Raw genomic sequence first — 21,970 nt, 5'->3', positions numbered from 1 at the left:
CTTAAAGCATTCACAAATCTGGTCACCTGTGTCATAGATCACTACTATATTTATTTGCCCTTAGAGGACTCCTTCATGCCCCCCCACCCCTGGCTTTGCATTGATCCGGCCTTGATTATAAACCCTTCGAGCGTTGACGAGGACAAAAAAAATGTGCCCAAGCTGCATGTTTGTCAATGAAAGAGTCTGAAAAAAAGACTGAAACAGTAGCAGCGTGCTCTATTTTCGCCTTTGCATAATTGCAACCAGAAGTTAGTGAGAAATAAAGAAATAAATAATATAGCCCAAGTGAAGCAGTTTAATAGACCCATGCACGCACGCCACATATCCATGCGAGGAATTTTAATCTACTCCCTTTAAGTCAATTGTTCAACTCTTTCACAAGCCAACACGAAACTCTTTCGCAGTCAAGCGACACGGCTCACAGGCACACGCCAGCGTGACATCATGCGTTTGCGCAAGCGTACACCTGACCCAAAACCTGCACCAGGAAGTTACGGATTGCCATCTTAAGAATTATGCCATTTTTAAAAATTGTGTCATTTTTTTTATTTATTGATTGCTGTGAAGGGTTAACAATGATATACGCAGCTGTAAAGCAGTTTAATTCCTTCAGCGACGTAAATCTCAATTTCAGGAGACCATGTTTTTTGTGCATAAAACATCACCAAATATTAATAATATTAATAATATAATATTTTGACATGTTCATACATTTCCATTGACTGAAGCGATACTTTGTATGTGTTCATATTATACGTTTTTATTCAGACGATGGTTTGAAAAGTTAGTGTGCCCTGTGATTGGTGAGCAACTGGTCCAGAATGTCCCCCACTTACTGCACCAAAACAGCTGGGATAGGTGCTAACACGCCCCGTGGCACACCAAGAGAGATGTTCTTATGTTTCAATGTTAATGTTGACCTTAAAATTGGTGAAAATAAAACACATTACAGTTTGTTTTTGTAGCATTTTACAAATGACATGCTCTATTATTACGTGATTATCCACTTCATGCCGTAAAATAGTTTAAAAGTGCTTTAAAAAAAATTTCAAGACATAGAACGGATTAAACATTTTTACATCGATTATAATGGAAAGTGCTGTTTCAGTTTTCAAACAAATCAGTTTTCGAACAGGTTTCTGGAACGGATTTTGGTCGAAAGCCGAGGTATCGCTATATTTTATAATTTATATTTATGACATACTTTTTGTTCTTCTACTTCTCCCCTTCATAATTTTCCCCCTTGAATGGGCCCTAGGATGGCTGACTCCCTTTAAATGTTTTTTTTTTATATTATTCATTTATATTTCTATCATAAAGTTGCTTGTTCTGGAGCCACAAGGGGACATAAGCCAGTGTCTTCTTGTGCCGGTCCCAAGCCCGGATAAATACAGAGGGTTGTGTCAGGAAGGGCATCCGACGTCAAAGTTTGGCCAAAACAAACATGCGAATCAAACCTATGAAGATGGAGGACATTGATTCCCCTTGAAGGGAAAAGCCGAAAGGTAAAGAAGAAGAACCGATACTTTACCAGCTTGAATGGCACTGAAGTGCAGTAGAATAAAAGCCAATAGCCGTGCTGTCCCATTCCTTAAGAAGTGACCCATCTTCCCGAATCTTGAGGGGACCCCCCCCTCCCCCTCCTCACCTACTCTTTCTCGATGCAAAAAAAAAAAACACTTACTAAGCTGCCATACATGTGCAGAAAAAAAAAGTTTGGAGAAGATAAAATAAAAGCCAGATTAGTTGCTTCCACTGGTAAGACTGTTGGAGAAGTTGTTTTGTTGTGGTAGCTCCACTCCGAGGCTTCTCATTCAATTTCTCCTCCTCGCCATCACTCCCTCTTTCAGCTCCCCTCCTCCCCTCCTCCTCCTCCTTGTTCTTGTTCTCCCTTGTCCTCCCAGAGGTGGGCGTCTCAGAGAAGCAAGCTAAGAGGAAGCCCTTGTTATTAACTTAGATGATCATTAACTTCTGAGGTGACCTATTTTGCTAATCTAGTTCAGTTGTGTGCTTGGTTGTTAGATCTAATTCCGTAAATGCTGACAAGTCATTCGTCACCCCGGCGATGGGGTGTGGGGGGGTATAATATATCCCATAATATCCCGCATTGTGAGTCTGCCAGCAAGGGAAAAAAAAGCTTTGGCGTTCTTCTCATTAGATATTTTTCTTCATGATGACATGACTAAAAAATGATCGATGACTCAGCTTGGAAGTCAGCACATGTGATGCGTTCAGGGGAACCGCAAAACCTGCCTGCAGAGGATTGAATGCCGTTTATTATTTACACACAAACGTCGGCGCACCTTGAAACAAAAATTGCACGCTTGTCGAAGCGTATCCGACCGCGCTGAACAAAACTCTCCATTTGAACAGAAATTGGCTTGGAGTTGCAAAATGATATGACATCGCACGTCATCAATTTGTCTTTTTCGTGTGTTGAAGCTCGCAAAATGTGAGGACACAATGTTGTGTTACAAAAGATGATACATTAAGATGACCTACCACAAAATATATGACACGTAATATGTATAGTACTATATACTAGTGCAGCGGCTTCTACCGGAGAAAAATGTCTTGTGTGTTCTGCATACTTGGACAAAAAAGAGCATTCTGATTCTTATTCTGATGATGCAATGAATACATTAAAAGGTCAACTTAGCAATAGATGTGTTCCGATAAATATAATGCTGTCTGAAACAATGAAATCTAACCTGCGCAATAAATACACTTTGTATGTGTGTGTGTGTGTGTGTGCGTGTGCGTGTGCGTGTGCGTGTGTGTGTGTGCGTGCGTGTGCGTGTGTGTGTGTGTGTGTGTGTGTGTGTGTGTGTGTGTGTGTGTGTGTGTGTGTGCGCGCGCGCGCGCGTGTGTGTATGTGTGTATGCGTGTACGTGTGTATGTGTGTATGCGTGTAGCTATGTATGTGTGTACGTGTATGTATGTATGTCTATATATTTGTGTGTGTGTACGTGGATGTGTGTGTATATACAGTAAAGTCTCGTTATATCGATATTCTCGGGAGTCGGAAAAAATATCGATATAACCGGGACTATCGATATATCCGACCCTGTTTGCATGTAATTTTCTCCGTGCGTGCATAGAAATAGTATCGATATAACCGGGACTATCGACAGTTGTTCAAAAATACACAGCGAAACACCGAACAGCGGGTCAAATTACTTTTGCCAAAAATCCAGATCGACCCGATTGGTTCGAAGGTAAAAAAAAAAAAAAAAAAAAAAAGAATTGCTCCTGATCATATTGAGACAGACCTGGCGTGTCTACAGAAGGACCACCAAGCCCCCAATGCCGGCAGTCTCTCTTCTCACAGGCAGCTTTGCCCGCCCAAATGCGAGCGCTGCACATTCCTAGTAGCTTTTAGCAGATAGTTATTAAGAGTCCAGTGGACAGTCTGAACCCCGGGTGACAAATATTTGTTCTGTGTACATTAGTCCAACTTGTGCCTAATTTATTTGTCAGGTCCACAACAAATGTATAGCAACGGAGCTATTCATCCCGTTTTGTGTCAGCAGTCCGCCACCTTTCATAAATCAGACCGCTGTTGATGTAATGCTGTAGAAGTACACTTCAACCTGTTAGGGCCATTTTTTAACACATTCTTGAAAGTCAGACATTGTAAAATGCAACAGTCACCGAAACTCCAGATGAAAAGCAAAAAAAAAAAAAAACACAAAAAAACGCAAGTTTCAAGTTAATCTTTATTGGAATGAAAAAAAAGTGCCCTCTCTTGGAATACATGGAGGAATTAAAAGTCTGACAAATCAAGATTTTCCTGCCTCCACATTCAAAACATGAGATTAGAACACAAGAACGACGATGGAATGGTTTGTTTAATCAATACATAAATCATGCAAATGATCATTATAACCGTGATAGTACGCTATTGCTAAAACTACCCTGGACATTTTCTACAGTGGTGTAAATGCTTTTGAAATATGGCCAACATCAATAATGAAGGAGGCCCCTTTTTAGTAATTAATCAGCAGAGACCAACAGAGCCTGTTTGTCTAAGCACAAATCATTTATGGCGTTAAATTAGACTTATGGACTTTTTTTTTTTGCCGCTTTTTTTTTATTACTGCACATGTAAACAGAAAAATGACAAATGCCAAAGATAGTGTCGCAATTTGCAAGGTGGTGGTGGACCCCAAAATGCAGGCAGTCGGGAGGAGGACGGTGTGGTTTGACAAATTGTATTAAATCAAGTCAGCAGGAACAAAATCTCAAACAACAGTCATTACAACAAAAAAGTCCAAAGTAGCAAACAAAACCATGATTAAAACATGACAAGCCGAAAAACACCTGAGAGGGTAAAACAAACAATGACCCGACACCGAATGGTCGTGTCGTTAGTCCTTTTAACTGCCGCTGATTAAAATGACCAAGACCTGTGCAGCTGCTGCCGTTACCCTACAGTGCCACCCGTTGGTCAGAAACCAAAACGTAACAGATAGCTGCTGTTGTTCATCGTTTTATCACCAGTCGCCCGTCTGAGGTTATTTTATAATAATAATAATAATACATTTCATCTATAAGCGCCTTTCAAAACTCTCATGGTCACTTTACAGTCACAGGATCAGATTTTCTGTGGGTGAGCAGCGGCAGCCACACGCGCAGCGTTCACTCATCCCGGAAGTAACTCAAATAAATAGAAAGCTAGCTAGCTAATAGATAGCTAATAATAATAACAATAATACATTTAATTTATAAGCGCCTTTCAAAACTCTAGCTAGCTAGTTAGACAGCTAAATAGCTACTAGTTAATATTGCAATGGTCAGTTAACTCCATTAGGGGTCGCCAGACTTGAGTCACTCTCGTAGCTTGTATCAGTTGTGCAAATGCAGTTCCTGCCAGGATGTTTCTTTTTGGTATTTTTAGACTATATAGGAGTAGTGACGCACTTTTAGGCATATGTGAGGCGTAGTTTAACTTTTTATACCATCGTCGAGTAAACTTGAGGAGCGTCTGGTATTTGGCGGAGACCTTGTGTGTGTGTATGTGTGCATGTGTGTGTTTTTTTTAAGAAAAAAAAAAACATGCCAGAACAGGACAACAGGCAAACAGCCAGAGAAAATATGCATGTGAAGGAAAGTTCAAGGAGGAAAAAAAAAGGATCGACCGACATGCGAGATTTCATTTCGAAATGAATTATATCTACGCTATATGCTCGAGGCTGTATTTTTTTTCACCCCATCATTCTTTCAAATCTGATTTAAAATCGCCCCCCCCCCCACCACCACCATCTTCAATGTGTTACATAATACTCGAAAGGTGGAGCTAATAAAATGTTTTTATGATTCTAGTCTGTGTTCGTTAGCTATTAATTCGCCTAGAGTATGCGTCTAGAGTTATATGAGCTTGAAACGAAGGTGGCTGTACAAAAGTCAAATGCTGCCCCCAGAGATCTGACCAACGCTTTATCGGCAACCCCCCCCCCCCCCCCCCCCCCCTCCGGCAAGGAAAACCCGAACAAATTCGCCAATAGCACTCCACATCATATTTTAAATTCGTGAATGGCAGTGAATCATTTAAGGAGAATAGTGCGAACACTATGCTAATTATTAGCCTCACGTGGCTTTGGTATTTCACATTATAAGCTAACGTTAAGGTGGCAGAAGCTATTTGGTTGTTTTGAAAACATATTCTCTTTGACCAATCGCCCTTAATTTTGCACTTTCTTTGTCCAGTTCTATCTTTGTCAATGAATGAGTTAATCCTAGTTTGATTAATTGTAGATTATTAATTACTTTAGTTTGTCTGTTCATTTGTTGGTAATGGTTTTCAGGAGTTAGCCAAAAGAATATATATATAAATATATATATATATTATATATATATATATCGATATATACCCTGTTTATGTAATATAGAAATATATATATATATATATATATATATATATATAACGAGACTTTTTTTTTTTTTGACCGGCCAGCAAGAAGTCAGTTTGAGGACAGGAAAAAAAACTACACGTGCATCCTCAATCCCGTCACAGGAAATTGAGAATAAAGCTCTCAAAAGAGGAGTGCAATGTGATGGGCTGCGTGGGGGATCATCAGATAAGGAATAATATCTCTTTTAAAATAAAAGCTTTGGATGAGTTGAGGCCCAGAGCTTGCCGGTAAAGTAATATTGTCTGAAGTGGCGCTGCAAAAAAAAAAAAAAGGCTCTCGCTGACAACGTTGCTGCTCTTTCGGTGAAATGAAAGGAAAAGATGAAAGTCATGAAGTGGTCTGCTCGGACAGTATTTACCTGTATGGACTTGTAAGCGCTCCTTTTTTGTCTGGCCTGATCATTCTGGTGTCTTAGTCGGTCAGTTCTCTGAAATTCCACAGCGGCAGCTTTGGGGGATGGGGGGGGGGGTCACAAAGTGGCCCGCACCGCCTCATCATTTCAATCCACACCTGTCCACTTTCTCTGCGTGCAAAAGAATGCTAGGAACGTCACTAATCTTCTCTCCAAGGGCTTATCATGAGCTCCTCCACTCGATTTATCTGGAAATCTTGTTGAGGGATGGACAAGTGGATTGTTTGTATTCCTTTTTTTCATGGGGAGGGTATATGTTAATTTTACATTGGTTTATAAAATATTTTTTTGTTTGGTTTGCAAGGTGGTGGTGGTGTTGGACCCCAAAAATGCTGGCAGGAGGGAGGGACAGGGTGTATTTGACTAATTGTATGAAATAAAGTCAGCAGGAACAAAATCTCAAACAACAAATTCATAAAAACAGAAAGGTCCAAAGTAGCAAACAAAACCATGAGTAAAACATGACATTGTGAAACAAACCTGACAGGGTGAAACGAATAATGACCCGACACTGAATGGTTGTGCCGGGTGTCCTCTTAACTGCCACCGATTTAAAACGACCCACACTGGTGCAGCTGTAGGTGGGGCCCCTACAGTGCCACTCGTTGGTTGCAAACTGAAACGTGACAATTTTGTGGAATTTCTCCCACCTTTTGCCCAACTCCCATCATTCTGTGGGCATGTCGATCTTAAAACGATGCACAGAAATTGAACGGAAAGTTTGACGTTTCTAGTTTGAAGCTAAAATATTTTCACGGAATTTCAAAACAAACTCACATTTGAGAATTTGAGTCCCCAAACAGAAGTTTTTGATATGGGCGATAAGTGAAGCGACGCAAGGGTAACAACTTCTTAATTCTTGACAATCTTTTAAGTGCCGTATTTTCCGATGTACAAGGCGTACCCAAAAGCCTTGATTTTCTTCAAAAGATGACCCTGCACCTTATACGCCACAGCAGGTCTCACAACGACTGTGGGCAGCCACCGACTCTATTTCCCCCTGTGTAGAAGTAATGAATCTTGAGCTCAGCTGACTGTTGTCACAATAACGCAATCTTGATCGCAAGTGTGTTGATTGCTTTCCGCACATACGTGTGTTACATGTCATCATTTCTTTTCACATGGCAAGGCTGAACGTGTCCCTCCGCCATCAACCCGGATGGCGTGGTGAGTTCTTGATGGATTCGCATGGCTGTGATCATATCTCCTTTCAACTGTATGATTGAAACGAGCAGCTGCTCCCCAAAAGTGGAGGCTACTTTTCACCTCCGGAGAACGTAAACATCACCCGGCCTTCATACCATGTCCCCTTCCGGCGGCACGGGTCCATTACGTCATTCCCTGCTGTGGCCAAATAATGACCGGAATGCATTTCACACTTTTTTTATCATCTCCTTTTCCAATCTTGGATGAATCTCTCATTTGCTGTCATCACTGCAACCATTTTGTGGTCACATTGCAAAACTTAAAGTGACTTAAAGTGGACGACGTCACGCACAACATGCTGTGACACACGGCGTACTCACCCCTCGTAAACTTTGACCTCACACGGTAGACAAAAATAACAAGTCTGTTTGAGTGCTTATCAGATGCCCTTTGGCCCCTTTCAACATCAATCACTGTTGAAATGACGGAATGTAGCTCATAGTGCCAGCAGAGCCTGAAAAAAAATACCTACCGCTGATAACCTGGATTTGATTTGTTGTCAAATCCCCCTTCCCACTCTTTTATTGCAGTAATATATTTTTTTGCTGCATTCGCTGAGCTTGTGCTATCCCTTCTGACCACAAGATAGCAGCAAAACCTATCAAATAACTTATTTGAAAGTTAAACACCAGTCGAATCTATCGAAATGCGTATTGTGAGACGCTTTAAAAAAAGCTGAATTTCAGGAGATGTAAAATTGTTGAACCTCACCATAAATTTTGGAATTTACTCATAGATGCAATACAAGACATACATATTGATTTATATAGCGCTTTAAGAACAGTTGAAGCTGTAACAAAGCAATTAACAAGGACAGTTATTTATATACAGGAAATATATATCGATGACGAGGATGATTTTTTTTATGGTGGAATATTTAACATGATATATTTTAATGACGAATAATTGTGTATTTTTTTTTTTTTTAAGCCAGATAAAATCTTAAAATTTACGGTTCGTATCGACGTCACAGTGGTTGTGACGTCACCCGGAAATAAATATCCGCTATAAACAAAACAACGTGTCGATACAACCCTGTTTAAAAATTGTCACTTTATGTCCCGCTTTGTAATCACTTAAGCACTGCCCCCTCTGTCACGCGCACCTGCGCACGCGCGCACAAACACACCCTACTCCCTCGACTCTTTTTTTTTTTCGGGGTTGAAGCGTGAGGAATTACTGTAACTTGATTTTTAAACAAGTAAAGCCTCGCGTGGGCAAGCGCCGGCTTCTGGAACATGTGACCGCATTAGATGCTCACATGGCCGCCGCGGCGGCGATCCGAAATTAGTCCGGGGGGGGGGGTGGGGGTCGAGCGAGCAAAAGCATCCGGAGAAGCCGAAGAACGCCGCGAGGCGCCCCAGCCGCGACTATCCGCACTCATCATGGCGAACGACGGGCAGAAAGTTGTGCTGATAACCGGCTGCTCTTCCGGCATTGGCCTTAGAATCGCCGTCACGCTGGCCAGAGATGAGAAGAAGCGTTACCATGGTAAACATTTCTGTTACGTTCCCCCCTTCTTTTTTTTCCCAACCGACAGCCACTGTTAGCTAAGGAAAACTAGTACGTGTTTACTTTTTTTTTTATTTGTCCCTTCGGTAGATCTGAATCGTGTCACCGAAGCTCCTTTTTCCGCACTTGGCGTAGCGTCCACGCGTCAATATGACCCCCCTGTCCCCCCATTTTTTAATTCCGTCGCCCCTCAGTTTTCTGTCGTGCTTGAACCATTATCATGTAAACATGCCTATTTCTTTCTCAGGCCCTGGGTGAGCGGGGGGTTCGGGGGGGATTGACTTTTTCCAGGCACAATCGTAAAAAAAAGTATTTTCACTTCTCTTTCGTGTTACTTCTCTGCCATGACACCCCCATAGCACCCGTATTTTTGTTGATCATTGTGAGCGTATGCTTCCTATTTAAAATTGATTTTTTTGTGTCGCTCTCTCTCTTGTTTCTATTTATAATTGTATTTTATTTATTGTATTCTATTTGTGATTTTATTTTATTTATTATAGTAATTATGCTTGTCTGTGACTGTAAAGTGTCATTGAGAGCTTTTAAAGGCGCTTAAAATGTATTATTATTATTATTATTATTATTATTATTATTATTATTATTATGTATCAATTTCTCACTTAATTGATTCTTCTTGTGCTCTTCGATGTCATCAACACATCCTTTTTTCTTGACGAATTCAGTTTAATTTTCACTTTGGGAAATGGGAAAGCAGTTCCAAAGGATGATTGAACATAGTAACATATTTGGCTAGCTTGTTAAACATCGATGATGACATCATTGTAAAATCGATAATAATAATAATAATAATAATAATAATAATAATATACAGTAAAGTCTCGTTATATCGATATTCAAGGGAGTCCGAAAAAATATCGATATAACCGGGACTATCGATATATCCGACCCTGTTTGCATGTAATTTTCTCCGTGCGTGCATAGAAATAGTATCGATATAACCGGGACTATCGATATATCCGATATCGATATAACGAGACTTTACTGTATTTCATTTATAAACACTTTTCAAAACTCTCAAGGTCACTTTACAGTCACAGGATAAAGTTTTTCTGTGGGTGAGCAGTGGCAGCCACACACGCCAGCGTTCACTCAACCCGGAATAACTCAAATAGATAGACCGCTAGCTAGCTAGCTATTAGCCATCTGTCCAGACAGCTGGCTAGCTATCAACTATCTATTAGCTAGCCAGTTAGCTTTCTATTCATTTGCGTAGCTAATAGATAGCCAACTAGCTATTCAGATAGCTAATAGATAACTAGCTAGATAGCTGCTGATGTCACCTATTATATGACTGTTTTGTGTGGATTTTTACATACACGATTTTGTCACGCTTGCCTTTCTATGCCGACATCGTCCAGATTTTGCATTTTGACGCAACATGAGGCAACATGTCGCATTTTCACACTCTACTCTCAGTCCATGGACACAATCGTTTTTCTTTTTGTATTTTTTTTAAGTGAATGTCCTCGTCCTTCCCAGCAGTAGCTGCAAATTCGTGTTTAGAAGTGCATGTTTATTTTCAACCACGTAATGTCTCCGCGGTAACAATATCCTCCATACTATTTTTTTTCCTTTATACCGCAAATTAAATGAAAACAATCACAATTCCGTTCCGAATATTTTTCCACCACCCCTTATTGTGGCCTTCCTTTGTGTGGTCGCCCTGCGAGCAGTGGAGGTGACCCAATAATTTCCCAAGACCCTTTGGGAAAGAAGATTAAATGTTGCATTCAAGCAAGTGCTTAGTTCACTAAAGACTGAGCTCGACCCGGTAGAGACCGTCGTGTTTGGAACACAGTGCGGTTCGTACAAGAATGTTAAAGCGGCCCACCACTAATTCCTGCAGGAGCCCCGGAGAACAATGGCCCCCTTGTTCGTTTCACAGCCAAACATACATTTCTTCGCCTGCCCCACAGCCTTGAAAGCGTGCATGAAAGCATTTGACTTAACTCACTTGGTGTTGTGACATGACACCCGAACGGTTTCTGAGTACTTGCAGACGCCGATGACATGACAAAGCCATGTCCTCAATCTGCTCACGGGCGATAATAGTTCACACCGTAACCACTCCAGCAGTCTATTTCGGGTCTGTTATGTGACAAGAGCCGCATAACAGCAGCATTCAGACACCGTGCTGCGAAAATGACTTCACAAGTTCAATCTACGTTTCACGTCAACTGTTTATTTTAGCCCCAAGAAATGAAATCTAGCTACACGGTGCAAAATATCTCTTCACAGGAGGATGAGGGTGTTTGTGGTGTCATAACTGCTAGCAGTTTTTCGACGGCGCCTCACCTCACTCATCCCCTATGCCCCCCAAGTGTCTGCATTTGAATCTGAAAGCTCCTCGTCACAATAAATAGCCACCGAGAACCCATATTCCGCGTCAACAAAATAGCAGCGCCAGCTAGCATTGCTAATTTAGCAGCCACAAAATATCCTTGCTAGCATTGATTATTTAAGCCCATAAAATAGCTGTGCTACCATGGCTAATTCAGCATCCACAAAATAACTAAGCTAGCATTGCTAATTTACCATCCATAAAACAGCAGCGCTAGCATTGCTGATTTAGCGTCCCCAAAATACCAGCGCTAGCATTTCTAATTTAGCGCACACAAAATAGCTGCACTAGCATTGCTAATTTAGTGCCCACAAAATAGCTGCGATAGGATTGCTAATTTAGCATCTACAAAATACCAGCGCTAGCATTGCTTATTTAGCACCCACAAATAGCTGCACTAGCATTGCTAATTTAGCATCCACAAAAGAGCAGCGCTCGCGTTACTAATTTTGCATCCACAAAATACCAGTGTTAGCATTGCCAATGTAGTGCCCACTAAATAGCTGCGCTAGCATTGCTAATGTGGCAGCCACAATCAGAATCAGAATCATCCTTATTGCCAAGTATGTAGAACACACAAGGAATTTGTTTCCAGTCGAACACGCTGCACTACTATCATCATCAAAAAATTGCAAAGAGGCACTATACAGTTCAATTTGGGCTACTGTTCAAAGAGTTAATGGCTTGGGGGAAGAAGCTGTTTAAATGTCTGCTGGATTTGGTGCGCATGGATCGGTATCGCCTGCCTGAGGGGAGTAGCTGGAAAAGGTGGTGGGCAGGGTGCGGAGGCTCCAGTATGATTTTCCGCACCCTAGTTTGGACAGTCAAGACAATATAGCTGCACTGGCATTGCTTATTTAGCACCCACAAAATAACTGCACAAGTATTGCTAATGTCGTATCCGCAAAAGAGCAGCACTCGCGTTGCTAATTTAGCCTCCAGAAAATACCAGTGATAGCATTGCTAATTTACCGTCCACAAAATGGCTGTATTAGCATTGCTAATTCAGCATCCACAAATGAGCATCGCTAGCATTGCTAACGTAGCATTGCTAATTTAGCATCACTAAATCAACATTCCCTCAAGTCCCCCGTAAAAGGAAAAAAAGTGAGTAGGAACTCCCAGGTAGTCACATATTTTTTTTGTGACACATCTGTCAGTTGGCCAATGCTAATCTTAGCAGCTCTGCTTATCTTTTAGCTGTGTGTCACAATGCTTCCGTTGTAGCCTTCTTGACGATGGCAGGTTTTGGGGCAAACTTGTCACATCGTCATAGGTCGGGGAGAAATTGGTCATAATCAGGCATGTTTTAAAATGGCTTGTTGTGTCTGGATAAAATAAAGACATGTTTGGCCTTGAACTAGCATGACAGGGAAGAAACTTGATGTTATTTCAGTTGTAAGAAACGCACACACAGTTTTCCTCTCTTCGAAACAGCCAAGTGGATGGATGCCGTCGCTAATCATGTGACCCCTGTCATCATTGTGGGCTAATGTGTCCCCGGCGTGTAAAGTTCAACCCGAATCAGCTCCGTGTCCTGTTGAGGCATTCTTGTCGCAGGAACTTTGACCCCTTACGACTCCTTAATGTGTGCGTGTGGAGGAAGTTGCATAGCGGTGGCCTCTCAGATCAAAGGGCTCAAAGTCCTACGCGACACCTCTGCTGTTGGTCATTATTGTTAACTAGCCGCCATAACGTGAGCGACACCTGCACCGTCTAATGAGATACAGTGATACCTCGGCTTACGAACGCTTTAGCTAACAAACCTTTCGCCTTACGAACGTTAAATTCGCGAGAATATAATCTTAATCTTAGCATACGAACTATTTTGTTTGCGAACGAGCCGATTTTTGGAGCTCCTGAAATGGCAGCCGGCTTTTTTTTTTTTTACCCCCCTCTCTTCCCCGCCCCAGTCTTCAATTACAGCCGCGCGTGATTGGTCAAGATCCGTGGTAGAGAAGGGAGGGGACACACGCAGCAGGGGGGAGGGGTTACAGAAACAGAAACACACACACGAAAGAGAGATGACAGAGCTTGAAACAAAAAAAACAAAAGTGAAATGGTGAGAAAATGGATAGAAACAGTGAAATTTGGACTCGTTTCAACTTTATTGATAGTTCAAAGGCAGAGTGTAGACTGCAAGGTTAAAATATCCCATCAATCAGGCTCCGGAGCTTCTTGAGACACTTTATGCAAAAAGATATCCATTCCATCAAGCCATCAACGACCATCACAAAGGTAAATAAAACTACTTTATTATATAATACAGTTTATTTCTTTAATTATAATACAATAGAACATTTATTATTGGATTGGATTGGATTTGCCTTTAATAGTCTCGCAGTGGAGAAATTTACACTTCACAGCAGCAAAGTTATGAAACATACAATATACATAAAATAAGGTATATTGTGTGTAGTTTTAAGGCTTTTTAGTTGAAAATTATGTTTTATGGGGACCTGGGAACGAATCATTCTCATTTTAATGGTTTCCTATGAGAAATTAATGTTTGCAATACACACTTTTCGCCTTACACACTCTTTCTGGGAACCAATTAAGTTCGTAAGCCAAGGTATCACTGTACAAGCAAAAACAAAACATTCCACACATTCTAAATTTAAATATAAAATCGACAAAAAATGAAAATAACACTTGTGTTGTTCTTCCCCTTTTTAGTCATTGCAACCATGCGGGACCTCAAAAAGAAGAACAAACTGGTGGAGGCGGCGGGAGACGCCTACGGGAAGAACTTGGTGTTGCTGCCGTTGGACGTGTGCAGCGACGAATCGGTCAAGCAGTGCGTCAACAGCGTGAAGGACCGTCATATTGACATTTTGAGTGAGTCACACTTACAGAATGTCCCCGTTTATCGTTTGAGTCGATCTGATCAAGTCATTCCTATTTTATGACCCACGAGTAAGTAGAACAGCTATAAAGTTGTCACCTCTGATGTAACTGGGGATTGTTGTGAGTCTATTTGGCAAAAAAAAAAAAAATCTTGAATCCTATTATAGCGCCGACACTATGTTGCAATGTTCAAATCCTTGAAGCAATCGCCTGTTCAAAAAAAAGCAGACAATAATACTCAGTCATATCTTCTTTATCCTCTGCGAAGATTGAATCATATTAACTCATACACTGCCTTTCACAAATTTATTCGGGAATTAAAAATGATGTAGAATGCCATTCCCGAATTTGTTTGGGTTTTGTTTTTTTTTGTTTTCTTGGGTGCCGATAAAGCGCTGGACATGGCCTCTGGCAATGTTTTTCTTTTCCACAAGGGGGCAACATTTCATCTGTTGTTTAAGTGCTATGTAAACCAATAGGTATGTATTGCATTGTATGTTGGACCGCCACCCTCATTTCAAGCTCATATAACTCCAGACCCATATAATTTAGGAATTAACTCATTCATTTCTGATGAAACAGGAGAGTCTAAGGTTTCTAACGCTGCAATAAATGTTTATGTAGTCCTAAAACGCAATATTCTGTGGGTCCTGGAATTGGAGCGACAATGACAAAAACCCTGGCACCGGAGTGGACACATTTTTGCACGTCTGGTAGTGAATGAGTTAATAACAAAAGTACATCATGTGCTCAAGCTTGAGCGTGTATCAAGCCTGCTTGCATCTTGCACAAGGTCCAAAGCCCCTTCACCTCATTACTCAAGCCCCACAAGTGCTTTTATCAAATCAGTGCGTCTAACACTGCCCTCTGGCGGTAGTCTCAATAAAGACCACCACAAAGCTACAACCAAATCCAAACTAGCATCCTTTTTTTTCCTGATGTTAAACAGTGTGTATGTGTGTATTCTTGACAGTCAACAACGCCGGCGTGGGCTTGCTGGGTCCTGTGGAGAGCATCAGCATCGATGAGATGAAACGAGTGTTCGAAACCAACTTCTTCGGCGTCGTACGCATGATCAAAGAGGTGATGCCCGATATGAAGAAGAGGCGATCCGGACATATCGTGGTCATGAGCAGCGTCATGGGTCTTCAAGGTGGGTATCCGTTGACCCTTTTTTTTCTACGCCTGGCACCGCAACGCGCAAGCAGCCGGCAACGCGTACTACAATTTTGGCCAGTCAGCATGTCACACACTCGCACAGCAATCTACTGCGTGACTACACTCGATACAGTAGTTATACAGCTTTTTTCCTTCGGCATCCGCCTGAGTCCGAGCATGTTTCTCAGGTGACCTCTTCTGGTCGTTAGCAGGGAGAGCGATTTTTTTTTTTTTTTCCATAGCTGTATTCTTTACGTGTGTTTTCTTTAACCCACTATATAAAATCTAAATATAAAATATCAATCAATAATATGAAATATAAAATGATAAAAACGACACTAAAAGGTAAGTACAAAATTTATAAATGAACTGTACAGTAAACAGTTTTGTATACATTACAGGTATAGTTATACACTAATATTAGCTACCTGGCTAGCTCTCTAGCTGGCTATCAGTTATTTATTGGCTAGCTAATCTCGCTATCTAGCTGGCTATCTAGCTAGCTATCTAGCTGACGACCTTGCTAGATATCTATTTGATATCTATTTCCAAACTAGCTATCTAGCTGGCTAGCTAACCAGCTATCTATTAGCTATCTATCTATCTAGCTATCTATTAGTTATCCATTAGCCAGCTAGCTAACTTTCTATCTATTTGAGTTATTCCAGGTTGAGTGAACGCTGGCGCATGTGGCTGCCGCTGCTCACCCACAGACAAAAACTTATCCAGTGACAGTAAAGTGACCTTGAGAGTTTTGAAAGGCGCTTATAAATGAAATGTATTATTATTATAAAAATCCATAATATGAAATATAAAATGATAAAAATGGTAAATATAACATTTATAAATGAACTGCACAGTAAACAGTTTTGTATACATCACAGGTACAGTTATACAGTAAATAAAAATTAATATGAAATATAAAATGATATAAATGACACTAAAAGTTATAAATGAACTGTATACAGTTTGGTATATAATAGTATTCAATAGAAAACGTTGCTTAAAAACAACAGCTTGACATCGTATACTATCCTGTCATGTAAACGTCGCGTCGGCCATTTTGAATGGACTTACGACCATTTTGTGGGAACGGAACCCGGTCTCAACTCGGATGTTACCTGTATATGTGCTAAGCTAAGGGATATTGTCATTGGTTATTATTCCCAGGAGTAGTTTTCAATGACGTTTACACTGCTTCCAAGTTTGCCATGGAGGGTTTTTGCGAGAGCATGGCCGTGCAGCTCATGAAGTTCAACGTCAGGTAACATCCGTCAACTCTTTTGAATGCCATTGAGGTGAAATTTCGTCAATGTGGATCGTAACGACGAACGCTTTCTCCCGCGGTATGTTATCTTTTCTCATTAGGTTGTCGATGATCGAGCCCGGTCCGGTGCACACGGAGTTTGAAACAAAAATGATGGAGGACGTAGCCAAGATGGAATATCCGGGCGCCGATGCCGACACGGTTCGTTACTTTAAAGACGTTTACCTGCCGTCATCCATCGACATCTTCGAAGCTATGGGTCAGACGCCGGAGGACATTGCTAAAGTGAGTACCATTTTGGATCATGGCATCAAATTAAATGGCTAATCGTGACGTTGTTTTCACTCCCCCTCCAGTGCACTAAGAAGGTGATCGAGTCAAACAGCCCCCGATTCAGGAATCTGACAAACAGCTTATACACGCCCATCGTGGCCCTGAAGTACGCCGACGAGACCGGCGGGCTTTCGGTCAACACTTTCTACAACCTGCTCTTTAATTTAGGACCTCTCATGCACATCACCATGAGCATCCTCAAATGCCTGACGTGCAGCTGCCTGCGCCGACGCACCCTTTCGCCCAACTGAGGACGATCCATCATCAAGCCCGGGTACTGGAAATCAGACATTATGCAAAAAAAGGCACCTTGATTCAACAGTGTACATGTAGTACATGAACAGATACAGAAATATATTTTATTTGACTATAATAAGAGACAGAGCTTTAGGGATGAACTTGAGGAAACGCACAAAGCCCCCCGGACGCTCGACAGGAACGGTAGACTCAGGTGAGACGCGATTTTTAATTAAAAATAATAATAATAATAATAATTCCAAATGATGCTAACGCATAGCCTAGCATAACAAGAATAAATCATCACATTGGTCATAACTGCTGTGTAATCAGAATGTTGATGAATTTCGATCATGTTGCTTTTTAAAAGGCAGATCACGTATGTCTTAAATTTTCATATTAATTTTTTATATATGTATAAAAAATAAAATCATGATTTACCCATTCGAAGCATATTTGTCCCAACGGTACTTCCACCTTACTGTAAAGTTCGTCTTCGACCGATAGAGGGCAGTATTTCACAACCTTTCCCCATGAGAGTTCCCCGGCATGTCGACATCCATAAATGTGCATGTTGAACAATAGGGGCACTATAGGACATTTTACAAGACGTGAATAGCCACAGGAAGAAACCAAATATGGTCAATAAAACGGAATCTGCTCATATGAGGAGGTCGAAGTTTAAATAATTGTATGGGAATCGGTTGATTTATTACCTTTATTGACTTTGCAGTTGAGGATTAATTTCCGGTGTATAAGGTACACTCAAAAGTCTTCAAAAGATGAATACTTAATTAACTTAACTCAATTAAGATGCACTTGTATGTGAATAAGGCCTGAAGCTATCTATCTATTGTTTATTCGTTACCTAGCTAGCTTTCTATCTATTTGAGTTACTTCCGGGTTGTGGCTGACGCTGCTCACCCACAGAAAAATGTATCCTGTGACTGTAAAGTGACCTTGAGAGTTTTGAAAGGTGCTTATAAGTGAAACGTATTATTATTATTATTATTATTATTATTATTGCACCTTATATGTGAGGTAATATTGAGCCAAAACAGGTCTTGCAAATACTGTCAGCAGCCACCAACTCCATTTCCCCCATTGAAGTAGTGCATATCCCCCGGCTTTATTGTAGTGGTATAAGGTATATTTGGTGTAGTTTTAAGGCTTAGAAAATTGTCTTTTATGGGGACCTGGGAACGGATTATTCTCATTTTAATAGTTTCCTATGGGAAATTAATTTTTGGGATACACACTTTTCGCCTTACACACTGTCTGGCAACCAATTAAGTTTGTAAGCTAAGGTATCACTGTACTGGGAAATTACGGTACATTTTCAACTCCTTAATATTTTTTTAATGATGACATAAAACAGCCTATATTGTGACGGGTGAGTTGGCTCCCAAATATTTTTAGCGCATGTAAAAGTACTTTTTCAGCATTTGGTGCGTTTGCACAAGCTCATTAGCATGCGTTTGCGAATGCGCACGACCGTGGGCCGGGTTCGTGATCTGTTGATGGATATAAAGAGGTCACGGCCCGCTACCCCATCAAAACCCCCGTTCGCCTGCTCGGACCCCCACCCCCTACTGCCGCCCCTCTTCGGGCGCGCACCCCTCTTTGTGCCGTGTGAGAGAATGTGACCTGGTTCCCATCCCCGACGAGGGGTGCGCCCTAATGACGGCCTCCTCAGACACAACGCAGAGGCTTCCCTCGGCAGCTGGCCCCCTTAGCCAACCAAATCGGGACTTGGCTTCCATTTTTTTTGTTCTTTTAGTCCCGATCGTGACACCCTATGAAGACCCCGGGGCTCTAAATGTGACACACGCCCGCCATCACGACGAGAGCATGGCGCAACCGGTTGCAGACCTGTTGTTTCGGCGTACCGTACGATAAGCTCCCTCGCCTCTCCGTATTTGTGTGTGTCTTCATCAGAGGCGACAGCGCCCCACAATGGAACAAAGGCGCTGTCAATCACAATCAAACGGGTGTGTGCGGGAAAGGGGGCGAAATGGGTTCTGCCGCAAGACGAGTAGGATGGAGTGGGGGATGGGGGCGGTCTTGTTTGTCCCAAGTGTTCTGAGGATGCCAGGACGCTGGAGGCGAAGGGCAAGGTCCCATAAAGGGGTGGATAGGGAGTGGGGGTTGGATTTGGGAAAATGGGAATTCGGACTGCCTGAATGGAAGACCTGTTTACTAATTGAATTAACACAAGAGACGTGGAGAAAGTCTCATTGAAACAGTTTGCTCATCAAACTTATTGTTTCACTATCAAGAGCCTAATTGCAACAGAATGAGGGCAGCGTGTCACGTTGAGTCCCCCCCCCCCCCCCTCTTGTCACCCCTCCTGTCACATGCCCAAAAGCGCTAAACTGGCTCAGATGAATGTGAAATTGTTTACCGGCATGGCCACAAAATGACAAGTGAAGCCTGCATATTTATTTTTGGCATGCCGGCAGAATATTAACTCATTCACTGATATGGGTCTGGAGTTATATGAGCTTGAAATGAGGGCGGTTGTCCAAAATACAATGCAATACAGATGCGAAGTATGAACAACGGTACGTACGAACATTTTTGTAGTAACATGTAGTATTCTATCCAGTTGTATATTTACATGTCTTTCTAGAGCATTTATTTTATTAAATGTTTATTTTTCCAGTACAAACCAATACAGGTTACTTACTTATATAAGCCTTAAAGGACAACCGACATCACTTTTTTGTTTCCTAACTGACATCAGAAAAACGTTTTATAACATCTAAAATACCCAAAACACGCAGGCTGGTATTTGTAGTCAAATGCAAAACACCAATAAAAATGTAAATATCAAAGAGTTGTCACGGTGTAACATACAACGATTCAGCGTTGCGTTTTTTATGTCTTTACCTTCTAATTTCGCCATCAACACGGAACAAACAAAGTACTGCAAAATGCATTGAGGTGATGCAAGGTATGTCCTTTCTCAGTCAGGGGCGTTCCTTCAGTGACGTAGGGTGAGGACTCGTCACCAACTCAAAAACATCTATACATACATATTGGTTTATATAGCCCTTTAACAACAGTTGAAGCCGGAACAAAGAGCTAACATGGAAAAAAGGGAAATGCTACCCCCTTGTGGAAAGGAAAAAAACATGATTTATTGGCACCCAAACATGAAAAACAACATTCGGGAATAGCGCTCTATGTCATATTTTCAATTCCCCGAATAAATTTGGGAATGGCAGTGAATGAGGTAAATTGGGCACGACCGATATAATATATTTTTTCCAGGTTGTTGCCAATTTCCACAAGTTTGTCTTTGGTCTTGTAATACTGTTCAACTACTGTATAAAAGCATTAAACACAAGCAGGTTAGTTTTAACTTGAAAGGTGGGGTGGGGCGTTTGTGATTATCTTTGTTGTATGTTGTAACATGGTTAAAAAAAATTAATAAATGGGCAAAAATAAAATAAATAATAAACGTGCACGCAATTGGCCTACTCTCTTTTTATTGTTGCTTAATCCACTTTCCGTTATCGTCATTTCACTTACCCCTCCCCCACTCCACTTTGAAGGAGCTCCTTAGTTAAATCTAGTTGAGAGACTTGCTACAATAAAGACACAAGATCAGGAATTTGTGAGAAATGGGCTCAGCTAGCTCGGACTTAGACGAGGGCAAAGAAAAAGGCTGGCAGCATTTTGGGATGGCGGCTTGAAAAGGAGCGGCTGTCTAGACGAAACGCTTGAGTCTGATCCCGGGTCAGTCCGATTCAAGGATCACGCCTTGTACTGATGGCCAAAAACGTTTATTATGGAACACCGTGAAAACTAAAAGACATTTAAAACATCTCTCGACATTACTATAATTTGTTCGTTGGAAATGGGCTGAGTTGTCTGCTGGGAATTTGTGTCTACTAGTATCAAATAGTAGTCTTGATGCAACACACAACGATTCACCATCGCGTTATTTATGTTTTCCTTCGAATTTCGCCATCAACACGGATCAACACGAAGTTTTCAGACCAAAGAAAGTACCCAAAATGCATTGTGCGTCGCTTTCTCGGTTAGGGGCGTTTCAGACGTGACGTCACGTCAGGAATCGTCACCAACTCGAAAACAAGACTTCCTGAATATTCATCGCGAGTCTTAAAACGTAAAATATAGCTATATGCCGTGGAATCTTTGTAAAATACGCTCGGTAGAAGTCATTTGAAGTGATTTTACAAATTATGGATACAACTTGTCCGGAAGCGTCGGTTGTCCTTTAAACAACTTTACAAAACAACGTGACCAAATAAATTATATTTTTGTTGTCATGCCAATGACTTAATATTGGCGCCAGTTACAACAGCAATCTTGCTTTCCCTTTTTTTTTCGCAAATTGTAGATTAAAATAGCATCTGTAAAAAAAAAAAACAATCTCAACTAATAGTCGAGCTTTAAGTGTAAAAAAAAATCATCACCTTCACTTCATAAAAGCCGGCTCGGCTATGCATTGAGCTAATATAGACGACGAGGTGACCTCTATAAATCTCCCTCAAGTCAAAACAAGGCCAAGTTGACCTGCGACGTCAATGAAAGCAAAAAAGGCGGCGGGGAGAAACAAAACCAAGCGCATCCATCTCGCCCAACGCCACTTGTCTGTTGGCTTCTGTGCGGCTTTTTGCCTCTTCTGTGCGCTGACCTCTGGCATGGCGAGAAATGGTTGCCGGGAGCATTATGGGGGAAGGCGA

At 41.4% G+C, this 21,970-nt stretch overlaps 2 protein-coding genes across 5 annotated transcripts in view; one reads left to right on the top strand and one right to left on the bottom strand.

The window, feature by feature from the left end:
• Positions 1–1,998, bottom strand: part of col5a3a (collagen, type V, alpha 3a) — a 46,911-nt gene extending 44,913 nt beyond the window's left edge. For 2 of the 3 annotated variants that reach the window (XM_089018256.1, XM_089018257.1), the window contains exon 1: positions 1,535–1,998. In XM_089018256.1, coding sequence (XP_088874382.1) covers positions 1,535–1,610 — 76 coding nt within the window. In that variant the 5' untranslated portion in view covers positions 1,611–1,998. The remainder of the gene's footprint in view (positions 1–1,534) is intronic. The other variant, XM_089018258.1, reaches the window with a different exon arrangement.
• Positions 1,999–8,676: 6,678 nt separating this feature from the next.
• Positions 8,677–17,834, top strand: rdh8a (retinol dehydrogenase 8a). Of its 2 annotated transcripts, XM_089019182.1 has the most exons (7): positions 8,677–9,027; positions 14,087–14,248; positions 15,231–15,410; positions 16,586–16,679; positions 16,784–16,967; positions 17,039–17,121; positions 17,184–17,834. In XM_089019182.1, the coding sequence occupies exons 1-7, from the start codon at positions 8,790–8,792 to the stop codon at positions 17,353–17,355; spliced, it is 1,113 nt and encodes a 370-aa protein (XP_088875308.1). In that variant the 5' UTR covers positions 8,677–8,789; the 3' UTR covers positions 17,356–17,834. The 2 variants fall into 2 exon arrangements, with proteins under 2 accessions (XP_088875308.1, XP_088875309.1); XM_089019183.1 differs by having other exon boundaries at positions 8,679–9,027; positions 17,039–17,834.
• The last annotated feature ends 4,136 nt before the right edge of the window (positions 17,835–21,970 follow it).

This window comes from Hippocampus bargibanti, linkage group LG17 (genome assembly GCF_051943395.1).
Source record: "Hippocampus bargibanti isolate YZ-2025 linkage group LG17, ASM5194339v1, whole genome shotgun sequence".
Lineage (NCBI taxonomy): Eukaryota > Metazoa > Chordata > Actinopteri > Syngnathiformes > Syngnathidae > Hippocampus > Hippocampus bargibanti.
The sequence above is the reverse complement of the archived record's forward strand: the minus strand, read 5'-3'. Positions and strand labels throughout refer to the sequence as shown.

Coding starts and splice junctions, on each gene's coding strand:
- rdh8a (XM_089019182.1), top strand. CDS start 8,790: ATGCTCACATGGCCGCCGCGGCGGCGATCCGAAATTAGTCCGGGGGGG. Junction 9,028..14,086: donor TGAGAAGAAGCGTTACCATG/GTAAACATTTCT, acceptor TCCCCTTTTTAG/TCATTGCAACCATGCGGGAC. Junction 15,411..16,585: donor CAGCGTCATGGGTCTTCAAG/GTGGGTATCCGT, acceptor TATTATTCCCAG/GAGTAGTTTTCAATGACGTT.